The sequence below is a fragment of the Portunus trituberculatus genome, chromosome 47, assembly GCF_017591435.1.
Source record: "Portunus trituberculatus isolate SZX2019 chromosome 47, ASM1759143v1, whole genome shotgun sequence".
NCBI lineage: Eukaryota > Metazoa > Arthropoda > Malacostraca > Decapoda > Portunidae > Portunus > Portunus trituberculatus.
The window spans coordinates 21232254-21244753 of NC_059301.1; the positions used below are offsets into that span (position 1 = coordinate 21232254).

Here is a 12500-nt window from a genome sequence, read left to right on the forward strand (position 1 = left end):
AATTGCCTTGCGCCTTAGTAAGTGGCGCTATTACAGGAAGAGCGGCTCCTAATGAATAAAGATTTGCCTCATACCTAGTCCCGGTAGAGGCCTGGTTGCGTGGGGAAAGAGATTTTACACACTAGATTATGTATCGATTCTCCGTTAGCATCTACAGTGTGCAACCTCAGGCCCTTTCTTACTCCCTGCAGTGCCTCCCCTGAGTGTTCAGATCCAACCGCCCGAGCCGTGGCCCCTCACCGCAGGCCGCGAGTACCTGGTGCTGTGCGTGGTGATCGGAGCGCGCCCTCCACCTACAGTCACCTGGTGGTTCGGTCATCAACGCGTCCTGCAGTCTTCTCTCGAGGTATGTTGTGTGTTGCATGTTGTGTGTTGCGTGTGAGGGGAGCTAATGCATATGGCTTTATGGTAATTTTCTCCACATTTTTATATTTACCTATTATCCTAGAATTCTCAGAAGAGATTACCAGGCATGCATTCTCCGTCCTTCTTAGAGCTTCATAATAACCGCCTGACGGAATAAGCGTGTTCCAACTCGTTTCTCGGAACACAGCTTTTATATTGCCTGTCGTCACACGTTTGAAGCGCCCAAGATAAGCTTCTTTGCTGCAACCGGAAGAGAAAACTCGTGTGTGTGTGTGTGTGTGTGTGTGTGTGTGTGTGTGTGTGTGTGTGTGTGTAATTCACTGTTTGATCTGCTTCAGTCTCTGACGAGACAGCCAGACGTTACCCTACGGAACGAGCTCAGAGCTCATTATTTCCGATCTTCGGATAGGCCTGAGACCAGGCACACACCATACACCAGAACAACAAGGTCACAACTCCTCGATTTACATCCCGTACCTACTCACTGCTAGGTGAACAGAGGCTACACGCGAAAGGAGACACACCCAAACATCTCCACCCGGCTGGGGAATCGAACCCCGGTCCTCTGGCTTGTGAAGCCAGCGCTCTAACCACTGAGCTACCGGGCTGTGTATATTGTGTGTGTGTGTGTGTGTGTGTGTGTGTGTGTGTGTAATTCACCTCAGTCGTCTGCTGGTCACCCAGCCAGTCTTCCCCATTACGGAGCGAGCTCAGAGCTCATAGACCGATCTTTGGGTAGGACTGAGACCATATCAACACACAACACACACCGGAAAAGCGAGGCCACAACCCCTCGAGTTACATCCCGTACCTATTTACTGCTAGGTGAACAGGGGCCACACATTAAGAGGCTTGCCTATTTGCCTCGCCGCTAACCGGGACTCGAACCCGGCCCTCTAGACTGTGAGTCGAGCGTGCTAACCACTACACTACGCGGTGTGAAGTGTGTGTGTGTGTGTGTGTGTGTGTGTGTGTGTGTGTGTGTGTGTGTGTGTGTAAGTGTGTTTTTCTTCATTTTTTTCTCTCTCGTACTTAACCTAAAGCCGAGGAAAATCCAACCGGCCGTGCTGATCGCCTGCCACGCACAACTCAGACACCACAGCCCTCCCCGTCTCTCTCTCTCTCTCTCTCTCTCTCTCTCTCTCTCTCTCTCTCACACACACACACACACACACACACACACACACACACACACACACACACACACACACACACACATACACACACACACTCACACACACATGGATATCTGGCAATAATCCGAGACCTTGCTGCTGCTGCTGTTGTTGTTGTTGTTACGAATTCCAAGAACTTAACCAATAATGCTGTAATCATTTTCAAGTTTCCGAACTGCTAACTGCTTTGTGATGTGCACTCTCCCATGCACACACACACACACACACACACACACACGCCCGGTAGCTCAATGGTTAAAGCGCTGGCTTCACAAGCCAGAGAACCGGAGAACCGGGGTTCGATTCCCCGTCCGGGTGGAGATATTTGGGTGTGTCTCCTTTCACGTGTAGCCCCTGTTCACCTAGCAGTGAGTAGGTACGGGATGTAAATCGAGGAGTTGTGACCTTGTTGTCCCGGTGTGTGGTGTGTGCCTGGTCTCAGGCCTATCCGAAGATCGGAAATAATGAGCTCTGAGCTCGTTCCGTAGGGTAACGTCTGGCTGTCTCGTCAGAGACTGCAGCAGATCAAACAGTGAAACACACACACACACACACACACACACACACACACACACACACACACACACACACACACACACAAATAAAACAAAACAATGAACACAGACCTTAGATACAATAAAGCAATTGTACACACACAAAAAAAAAAAAAAAAAAAAAGAAAGATACAAAGAAATAAGGTTTTCCTGACAGAGCAATTATCCAACAGAATTCAGTAACTGGTGAAGATGACAAGCTACCAATGAAACAGAAAACACTACGACCTTGACTCCGTCCTGTAAGAGTACAATGAAATAAGAACAAGACTATGCGCACATGTTTCTGCAGTGTTGTCTACATGAATACTGCAAAAAGGAGTGTAATGGGATGGATTGGTGGCTTAACACCTTTTAGTACCATGACGCGTTTCCATATTCATTCTGCTTATTATTTGGTGGTTTTATACAGCTTCAGAAACTCATGTGGGGGATTAGAATAATGAAGATTGTGGCCATTAATCTTCTGACCTCCATAGACCCTCCCTAATGTCAATAAAATGGTCTAATAGTCATACACAAATCTTAAGTAAAAAATATGTCCCAGTATTAAAGGGGCTAAGGTATGAACACATGAGAGATCTTAGGGGGAAAAACGTAGAGGCAAAGTGTGTGTATGTGTGTGGGGAGATGGATGGTTAAGAAAGGCCCAATTCAGTACTATCGTATCAGCGCCACGCATCTTCAACATCAACTTCTCAGCCCTGCCATGTTTCTTTAATCCATCCAGTGCCACTTACAAACAGCTTCTGAACTCCAACAAATCAACCCCTAATTGGTCATGATAGAGTGTGCTAGACGTAATTGTGCTAAGTAAAGATTAGATGAAGTGTGGCCCACCGATACAAGAAAAAGTATCATCCTTATCCTGCAACCTTCTAAATGAAATGGCTGAGGTGGTGTTGGAAAGGTTGATAATTCATACTCATAAATAAAGGCACTCGATATCTTCTCTAAGACTCCAGAAAGAAAGAAAATGGTGATGTTGTTCTAATCCTTTACCGAAGCAAAATGTAAACCTTAATTTCATCAAATCCTACACATAATGGAAATGTTGAGATGGCAAAGAAAGGATGAACGATTTAATTTCCCACTAAAAGATTCACTCAGTCACCCTTTTTTTTTTTTATTTACAGTACATAATTACAGTATTTAGTGGTTTCCTTTATCTTTCTCGGCCATGATGGTACAAACGTAATGAAAATAAATAATGCAAAAAAAAAAAACAGACTTGAGAGAGTAGCAAATCCTTCACCGATCTAACAAATATTTGAACTGACAACATATTCCAGCATCTCTCTCTCTCTCTCTCTCTCTCTCTCTCTCTCTCTCTCTCTCTCTCTCTCTCTCTCTCTCTCTCAGTCGGCATAAAAATAATTCTATCATGGTTCGTTCCTCTATCCATCAGACAAAAATATTCCTGCGTGTGAGTTTGCGAGAGAGGAATGTGTGAGGGCATGCCTGTGAGTGTTCGCTGCAAGACAGAAGACCGAGTGTTGAGAGTACAGAGATATTTTATAGTTGAGAGAGAGAGAGAGAGAGAGAGAGAGAGAGAGAGAGAGAGAGAGAGAGAGAGAGAGAGAGAAATTGTGTTGTGCGTATCTGTGTTACGTGTTTGGTGTTGTGAGGAAAGGAAATATGCGTAGTTTTGGTTTGTCGAGGTGTGTGTGTGTGTGTGTGTGTGTGTGTGTGTGTGTGTGTGTGTGTGTGTGTGTGTGTGTGTGTGTGTGTGTGTGTGTGTGTGTGTGCGCCAGTGTGTGCTAAGCAAGTACGGGTAAAGTATGTTATGATCAGAGTGTGTTGCGGGGTGGATGTACTATGTTACAAAAGCAAATAGAGTGTTATGCATGAAGAGAAAGTATTATGGCCCCGTACAGTGTGTCTGTGTGTGTGTGTGTGTGTGTGTGTGTGTGTGTGTGTGTGTGTGTGTGTGTGTGTGTGTGTGTGTGTGTGTGTGTGTGTGTGTGTGTGTGTGTGTGTGTGTGTGTGGGGGGGGGGGGATGGGGTGAGGTGGAGGAGAGATGAGGCACTGGTTGATAGTAGTTTTCTGAAGCGACGGAGGGAAAGGAAGAGAGAGAAGGAAGAAGGAAGCAAAGGAAACAGGAGGAGAAGGAAGGAAACAGGAGGAAATCTGAGCGGAAGGTAGGAAGACAACTAAGTAAATCGTGGGAGAAGAAAGGAGAGAAGGAAGAAAGAGGGAGACAGGAAACCAAGGAGCCACGGAGGGAGGAAAAGGAGAGAGGGAGAGGAGCGGTGTGGGTGGAAGAGGGGTGGGAAGTGGATGGAGGAGCAGCTGCTGGTGAGGCCCTGCTAGTGTGCTCAAGGTTCAGGGACCAGGTGGTGGTGGTGGTGGTGGTGGTGGTGGTTCAACTGCATTATTATTGAAATTAAGCAACACACTTACACATACGTAGCCAGTTTATTTTCCACTGATTTGAATACGAAAACAGACATGACTCTATTACCATGGAAATAGGTTTGGTGGAAATATATATAGGAAAAATAAATAGATAAAACAGTTGAATGCAAGGCGGAAAATTGGTGAGAGATGAGGAATCGTGATGCATTTACCTCTGTCATATTTTTGTGGGTGGGTTTCTGTGCCTTTGTATCTTCAGGGAGCGAGAACACGTTTGAAGAATGAGTGGAGCACTTTCCTTGTCTGCTACGTGTGTGTGTGTGTGTGTGTGTGTGTGTGTGTGTGTGTGTGTGTGTGTGTGTGTGTGTGTGCGTAGGTTAAACAGAGTAGCTTCAAACTCAACATCATGCACGCTTCTCACACTGTAAGACAAGCAACACGATCAACAACGTCTAATAATTCGAGACAGAGTTCGCTGCTTCTCCTGACACTCCTCCACTTAAATGTATGCTTCACTTCGTGGCGACCTGACTGTCTGATAAATATGTGCTGCTGGCTAACAATGCAAGTAAACACCGTGCTATCTCTTCTTTTATTCTCTCTACGATCTTTAATATGTTCTTGTGGAAGTTACTGGATATTAAACAATGACTTCATGATTCCTCTGATAGTTTGATAGGAATCTTGCATTGCCTATATAAAAAAAATATCAAAAGAAATCAAAGTAATCATATCAGTCAACTTTGAATATTCGTGATTAAAGATGAAAACTTTTAATACAATTCTTGATGTAAATAGAAAAGTTTAATTAAATTTTCTCTCATTACAAACTAAGGTAAGATGATAAGACTTGGAATTTATTAGTGTTTTCAAGGGACTGTCTAACAAGGCTCGTGCACTAACAGTTGGAAAAATTTCAGTGAGAACCCAAATAACCATGTATGTTTCCTTTAAATAGTATTAATTAAGACTAAAAGAATATGATCATTAGTGTCAATATGCTTGTTTTATGAAATTAGTTCTTATCGTAAAGTAAGTTAAGATAAAAAGTGGGAATCTACAAGAACGATTTTATGATTCATGCGCGTTTAGTAAGAATCCTGAACCGTCAATGAGAAATATACAGTTTATATATGATTTAGATTTTCATTTCAGTGGCCTTTGAATATTGTTAATAAGAAAACATAACAAAAAAATACTCTCCTAAATGTTAATACAAAAATTTCATGGAATTACTTCTCGTCGCAAACTAAGACAAGATTAGAAGAACTTTGCAGGCTTAACTATCGCAACTTCTTTGAAGATGTGAAGGTATTGGGCGGTCCTTCCACGGAGGCGTCGTCTTTCTGGGAACACGTATAATACTCCCATGTTTTCCTTGCAAGAATAGCGACCCACAGGAAAATCATCAGCATACATCCCAACGCAAGGCTCTCAGCTTCTTCAATGTTTTGTAGGAAGAAATTGAAACTGTTCCGCGTATTTCAACTCAGGTTTGGCCGTACTATTTCATGTAAAGAGACAGCCTTCTATTTTGCTCTCCTCTCCTATTACTATCATCGCCTCGCAGAATAGAGATCATCTGCATATCTCCACTTCCCAAGGCTTTCAGTGCCCTTGTGTCTTACAGGTTGAAACAGAAACTGTTCTACTTATTTCAGCTTAGGTTTAGACACGCTACTGTATGTAAAGAGGTAACCTTCTGCTTTGCGCTCTTGTTCTACCACTACTACATTCTCAGCATTTTCAAACACAGGGTCGCCTAGAGAGCATAGCATGGTCTTTTCACCCCTAGACAATACTGTTCAAATATTATCAAGTCAGCTCTAATGGTAAGGAATCTTTGGGACTATAATTCGTTGCCAACATTGTAGAGGCATTTTCTCTGCATAATTACACTCACTATTGTTTGTGCGAATATCTCTCATAAATTATAACTTTTTCTCTCTCTCTCTCTCTCTCTCTCTCTCTCTCTCTCTCTCTCTCTCTCTCTCTCTCTCTCTATCTATCTATCTATCTCTCTTTTTTTTCTCGTTTGATTCCGCAAATATTTTGATTAAAAGCCTTTGTTTTGCAGTAATTGTTTTATCGTTATTCTATCCGCTGACCCCTCTCCCCACTCTCTCTCTCTCTCTCTCTCTCTCTCTCTCTCTCTCTCTCTCTCTCTCTCTCTCTCTCTCTCTCTCTCTCTCTCTCTCTCTCTCTCTCTCTCTCTCTCTCTCTCTCTCTCTCTCTCTCTCTCTCTCTCTCTCTCTCTCTCTCTCTCTATATATATATATATATATATATATATATATATATATATATTCTCTCTCTCTCTCTCTCTCTCTCTCTCTCTCTCTCTCTCTCTCTCTCTCTCTCTCTCTCTCTCTCTCTGTTCTTTCTGTCATCACGCTGCAATTTCGCTGGCCACGCTGCTTCCAGATAGCCGAATTTCCAGTTGTCTGTCGTCGGCATATTGTGCATGAAAATTATACACACCAATATCAACATCGTTAATATAAATCGCGCAAACTGCCAATTAAATCCAGGCGCTTGACATTATACATTAATTCATCGTGTGAACCTATCCTAAATGCTTTTGAGGAATTAGAATATGAGCGCACACACACACACACACACACACACACACACACGCAGAGAGAGAGAGAGAGAGAGAGAGAGAGAGAGAGAGAGAGAGAGAGAGAGAGAGAGAGAACAGCGATTTAATTACGTCATGGTAAAGAAAACCACACTCTATAACGCTGCATATTCATCAGCATACACCTGGAACTGTGTGAAGGCTCTAGCAAGGTCACAACACTAAAGAAAAACGACGTAATGTTGCAAATCCGCCAGTAAAGCAGCGGATCCATCAATATAGTACATCTGGAACACTCTGAATACCTTGAATGACAAACACAAAGCAAACTGAGCAACACATTATGCGAGAAATCTATCAATGAATATCTGAACGTCATGAGATTTAACCCCTTCAGTTCTGGAACGCATTTTTTATCATTAATATTTGGTGTGATTAGGTGATTTTGCTTACATTAGGAAGGGTCTATGGAGGTCACAAGATCACTGTCCTAAGTCTTCACTATTTTAATCCCCACATAAGTTTCTGAAGCTGTATAAAACCACCAAATAGTAATCAGAATGAATATCAAACCGCGTCATGTTACTGAAGGGGTTAAACCAAACAAAATAAACACAATGTACCGTCACAAATTCATCAATAAAACATCCATTACCGTTTGAATCCCTTGAAAGAAGAAAAAAACGAAGACAAAAAAGAAAAAGAATGAGAAGAAGATGAAGAAGAAGCAGAAAAAAAAGACACAATGAAACACTATGATGAATATATGATATGAGCCAAGCACCATCTTCTACAACACTATCTATACCCGTGATAGCTCCTGACGTTTGCTCGTAAAGACACCGCTGCATCCTAGGAGATTTACAGCCTGTCCTCCTAATTACGTATGTTTTATGGATCTCCGTCGAACAGGAACGTCTGGCTAATTGGCTTGTAACTCAGCCAGACATAATTCCTGTTGCCTGTCTTGAAGAGGAGTGTGACGCGAGCACGCCTTCGATAATCGCCAGTTGATCAAACCTCGCCCTGGGGAGTTGTGTGTGTGTGTGTGTGTGTGTGTGTGTGTATACGTGTGTGTGTGTGTGTGTGTGTGTGTGTGTGTGTGTGTGTGTGTGTAATTTACCTCGGTCGCCTACTGGTCACCCAGCCAGTCTTCCCCATTACGGAGCGAGCTCAGAGCTCATAGACCGATCTTCGGGTAGGACTAAGACCACAACACACTCCACACACCGGGAAAGCGAGGCCACAATCCCCCGAGTTACATCCCGTACCTATTTACTGCTAGGTGAACACACCCCACACATTAAGAGGCTTGCCCATTTACCTCGCGGCTTACCGGGACTCGAACACGGGCCTCTCCATTGTGAGTCGAGCGTGCTAACCACTACACTACGCGGTGTGTGTGTGTGTGTGTGTGTGTGTGTGTGTGTGTGTGTGTGTGTGTGTGTGTGTTTGTGTGTGTGTGGTGGGAAGAACTGATGGTCTCACTATGTTTACTTTATATATCACATTTACGAACCCTATATTTTGAATCTATTTGGTGTGTTTTGGGGATTATCGTGTGTCAGTTTAAAGTTTTAGGATTGGGAATGATTGTATACGAGTTTGTTTTAGGATTTGTTAAGGATTTATTCAGGATTTGAGATTCGGAATTATTGTGAGTAGGTTTATTATCTTTTTAGAATATAGGATTTACGGTCGTTATAAGCGCAGAGAGAGAGAGAGAGAGAGAGAGAGAGAGAGAGAGAGAGAGAGAGAGAGAGAGAGAGAGAGAGAGAGACAGACAGACAGACAGACAGACAGACAGACAGACAGACAGACAGACAGACAGACAGACAGACAGACAGACAGACAGACAGACAGACAGACAGACAGACAGACAGACAGACAGACAGGCAGACACACAGACAGACAGACAGGCACACACACACACACACACACACACACACACACACACACACACACACACACACACACACACACACACAGAAAGAAAGAGAGACAGAGACAGAGAGAGACAGACAGAGACAAACAGACAGATCGGCCCGTTGGTCTAGAAGTATGATTCCTGCTTTAAGAACAGACAGACAAACAAACAGATAGACAGATAGACAGACAGACAAACCGTATACAAACATTTCAGCTCCATAATGCTCCCTTCACTCTGAGACCACACAAAAACTCTGAACCAAGACGCTGAATCGTTGACTTTTCTTTCTACATATATATTTTTCCCACAGTCACTGTGTAAACCTGCATACCATTGTCAGAAAAGAAAAAGAAAAAGAGACACGGACAGATATTTTAGTTGTATATATCCATGACTTTTCTGGAGCTATGATAAGTATGTACGTGTGTATGTATGTGTGTATGTGTGTGCATTTTCATGACTGCACTGATGGATAGCCACAGTTTCCCGAGTCACGCTGTTAGGGAGGCAGCTCACGTCTCTCCCTCAGACTAAGACAAACAGTGAGAATAGGAGAAGGAGGAGGAGGAGGAGGAGGAGATAGAGGACGGAGGAGTGGAGGGTCCCTGGGTTGTGGATTTCCGTGCAGTAAAAAAGGAAGTGCGCAGACATCTCGTGAAGGACAGAATAAAAGTCGTGTTTGGGCAAGTGACTTCAGACGGGCTCATCCCTCCACTGTTTGCTCTGCTGCTATAAATGTCTCTAAATAAGTTATGTAAACGGGAGCATCGTGTCTCGAACCTGGATCCATTGCGTTACTGCATCGTCAGGAAGGTGGTCGTTGCAGAGGCGCATTTACCTACATACAAGCATGCTAGTCCCTCTTTTTGTTTCGTCCAATCGCCTATACCATCGGGAAATAGACGCTTTAATGGCAGTTCGTAGCATCAAGACACCAGTTCACCTGCTCAGTAACACGCACTAGTAATTTGGAGGTCTTTAATGTTCCGGCAATACAGCTTCTTCTCGGTACGGATGATCCTCCAGTTTAGGCTACGGCATCCAGCAGCACGCACTCTGGGAATTTTGTCTGTTGAGTACAAGTGTGTTTTAGGCAGATATCGATGCCGGGAATGTATGAAAGTAGTTTATCAGTGAGTATGGACCGTGTCTATGGCTGATATGTTCCTTTTTATTCTTTTCTTTCTTTTTAGTGTGAAATATGATAGGTAAGAATATACAAGGGACTGCACACACACACACACACACACACACACACACACACACACACACACACACACACACACACACACACTTCCCTTACATCAGGGCAGTAAAGATGGTTGGTGCCGGGCCGTCCAGTGTTGCCTCGAGTGTAGTCCTGATGAAGTGACACTAAAGTTCCAAGCGCCAGCCGCCCGCCACCCGACACGCCGCCCCGCCGCCCTGCTGGCTTTGATCCCATTGGCCTAGCGCCCAATTGTTTTCTTTTCTATTTCGAGAGCAAACAAAATTCCCCCGTCGTATTGCATTGCAGTATTTTACTTCTCTATTCCCAGTATGACACAGTGACACTCGTATTTTTTCCAGAAGGAAATCAAGTTATCGATCAAATCTAGTTGTGCCTTCCACTCGCAAATATTTATACAAAGTATTTTTGCATACATCCATATTTCAATTAACAATTATTCTATTTTACATTCATCTATGCTCTGTGTTATTCCTGCTTTCCGGGTATGGTTTTTAATATTTGCTCGTGTTCTTCGTTTTGATGAAATGATATTTTAAAGGCGCGCTCACCCCAGCAGCGCAACCCTTCGCCCGCACGCCTTGATTACACGGTGTCGCGAGAGACGAGGCAGTGAAGCGTGAGGGCAAGGACGAGACCGTCATGCCTGTGATGCCGGGCGAGCAAAGGCTGCCTCTTCAGTACCCTATCTGTCCCCCAACCAAGACGCCTGATTGCACTGAACCGTCATGGGAATCCATACCGTCACAAACTTATTAGACGAGCAAACAATGTAATAGGAGAGAAATGTCTTCCCAATCTTCTCGACATATTATACCCTTCACTTCCATCTGTTCCTCTTCCACACTGAAACATTCTCCCTCTCCCTACAGCACAGCACATTCCCCTTTTCCAATCGCATCATACTTTCCTTTTCTCGCTACGCCTTAGTAAAAGTTATCTCCCCCACTGTAACACTCCGGCTGCTGGTTTCTCTGTCACAGTATAGTAACTATAGTTTCTTTCCTCTTTCATGTTACGTCAGCTTTCCCTTCCTTTTTTCCCTCCTAAACATCAAACCATTCCTGCCTTGCCCCACATCACACACAGCAGCATCTCTTTGCCACCCCACGCCTCTTTTCGTCTCTCAACCACGCGATAACTACCTTCCCGCATTAATAATAGCTTTTCCTCTTGATCCTCTCTCCCTTAGACCTCAGAGGACGGAAACGTGACTACCAGCGCTGTGACTCTACTGCCGCAGCCAGAGGACGACGGCTCCTACCTACAGTGTGTGGCAGAGACGCACGCCGCCCCCGCCACCCTGGAGGACACCTGGAGCCTCACCGTCCACTGTACGTGTCCCTAGTTTACCCTAGTTTAGAATTCTTAAGTGCTTATTTCCGTTAAGTTTTCGCTTCGTCAGGTTATTCATATTCTTGGCGTGAGTCCCGTGAGGTTTCTGCGTCTCGTCTCAGTGAAGAGTTTACGACGCAATTCAAAGATAAGTACTGGAGTCTCTTCGTGGTCAAGACTCCGGAAAAGTTACGCATCTCACTCTACGGTTAATGTCCCTGCCTTCAGTTCATATCCACACTCTAAGAATTTGCGACACACTTCGAAGATAGTTATACGAGTCGTTTCGTGGCCAGGACTCCTACAAAAAAATGAACACGTTTCACTCTACTTCAGTCTGTCCACGTTCACGTCCTGGAAACACTTAGCTCTCGTGGTGTAATTCCCCAGTTAGTGTGTGTGAGTTATGATGGTTGCCAGGTGTACCACGAACTGAAGCTAAGGGTGAGTGCCTTGGTCGCTCTCCAGATGAAGGCGACGTTTACATCCCACTCAAAACTTTTACTTGGTTTGAAGACATCTCTCGTGACATAAGGGTCCGTATTCATAAGCACTCCGGCACTTCACCTCAACTGCTCCCAAAAGGCTCAAGTCTAATGGGAGCTTCCGGGTTGTCAAGGGTGCTTTCGCTATTCCCTGGGACAATTTGCCTTGAATTCAGCATTATTACTGAGGAGGCCACTAACGAGATCTCAGCTACTAATCTTTGTGGACTTTGCAAAATCATTGTAGGGAAAGTTCAAAGCGTTTATGAATACACAAACCAAGAAACCATCATCATCATCATCATCAAGTTATCATCTCAGAAGTTCAGTTATTTCCTCTCTACTTTACAACTCTAATAAGAAAAAGGACAGAAGTTTTTACTACACCTTTTCCTCCAAGTCTCAGTAGCACAAGGAAAGGAAGACCGTAACCCGGAAAACTCTTATCAATTAGAGGAACTCCAATTAGAATTCTAATTATATAAGG

The 12500-nt window shown here is 44.0% G+C and overlaps 1 protein-coding gene across 1 annotated transcript in view; it reads left to right on the forward strand.

The window, feature by feature from the left end:
* Positions 1-12500, forward strand: part of LOC123498164 (nephrin-like) — a 64701-nt gene that overhangs the window by 41771 nt on the left and 10430 nt on the right. Inside the window, 2 exon segments of the mRNA XM_045245332.1 lie at positions 192-346; positions 11386-11527. Of these exon segments, the coding sequence (XP_045101267.1) occupies positions 192-346; positions 11386-11527 (297 nt within the window).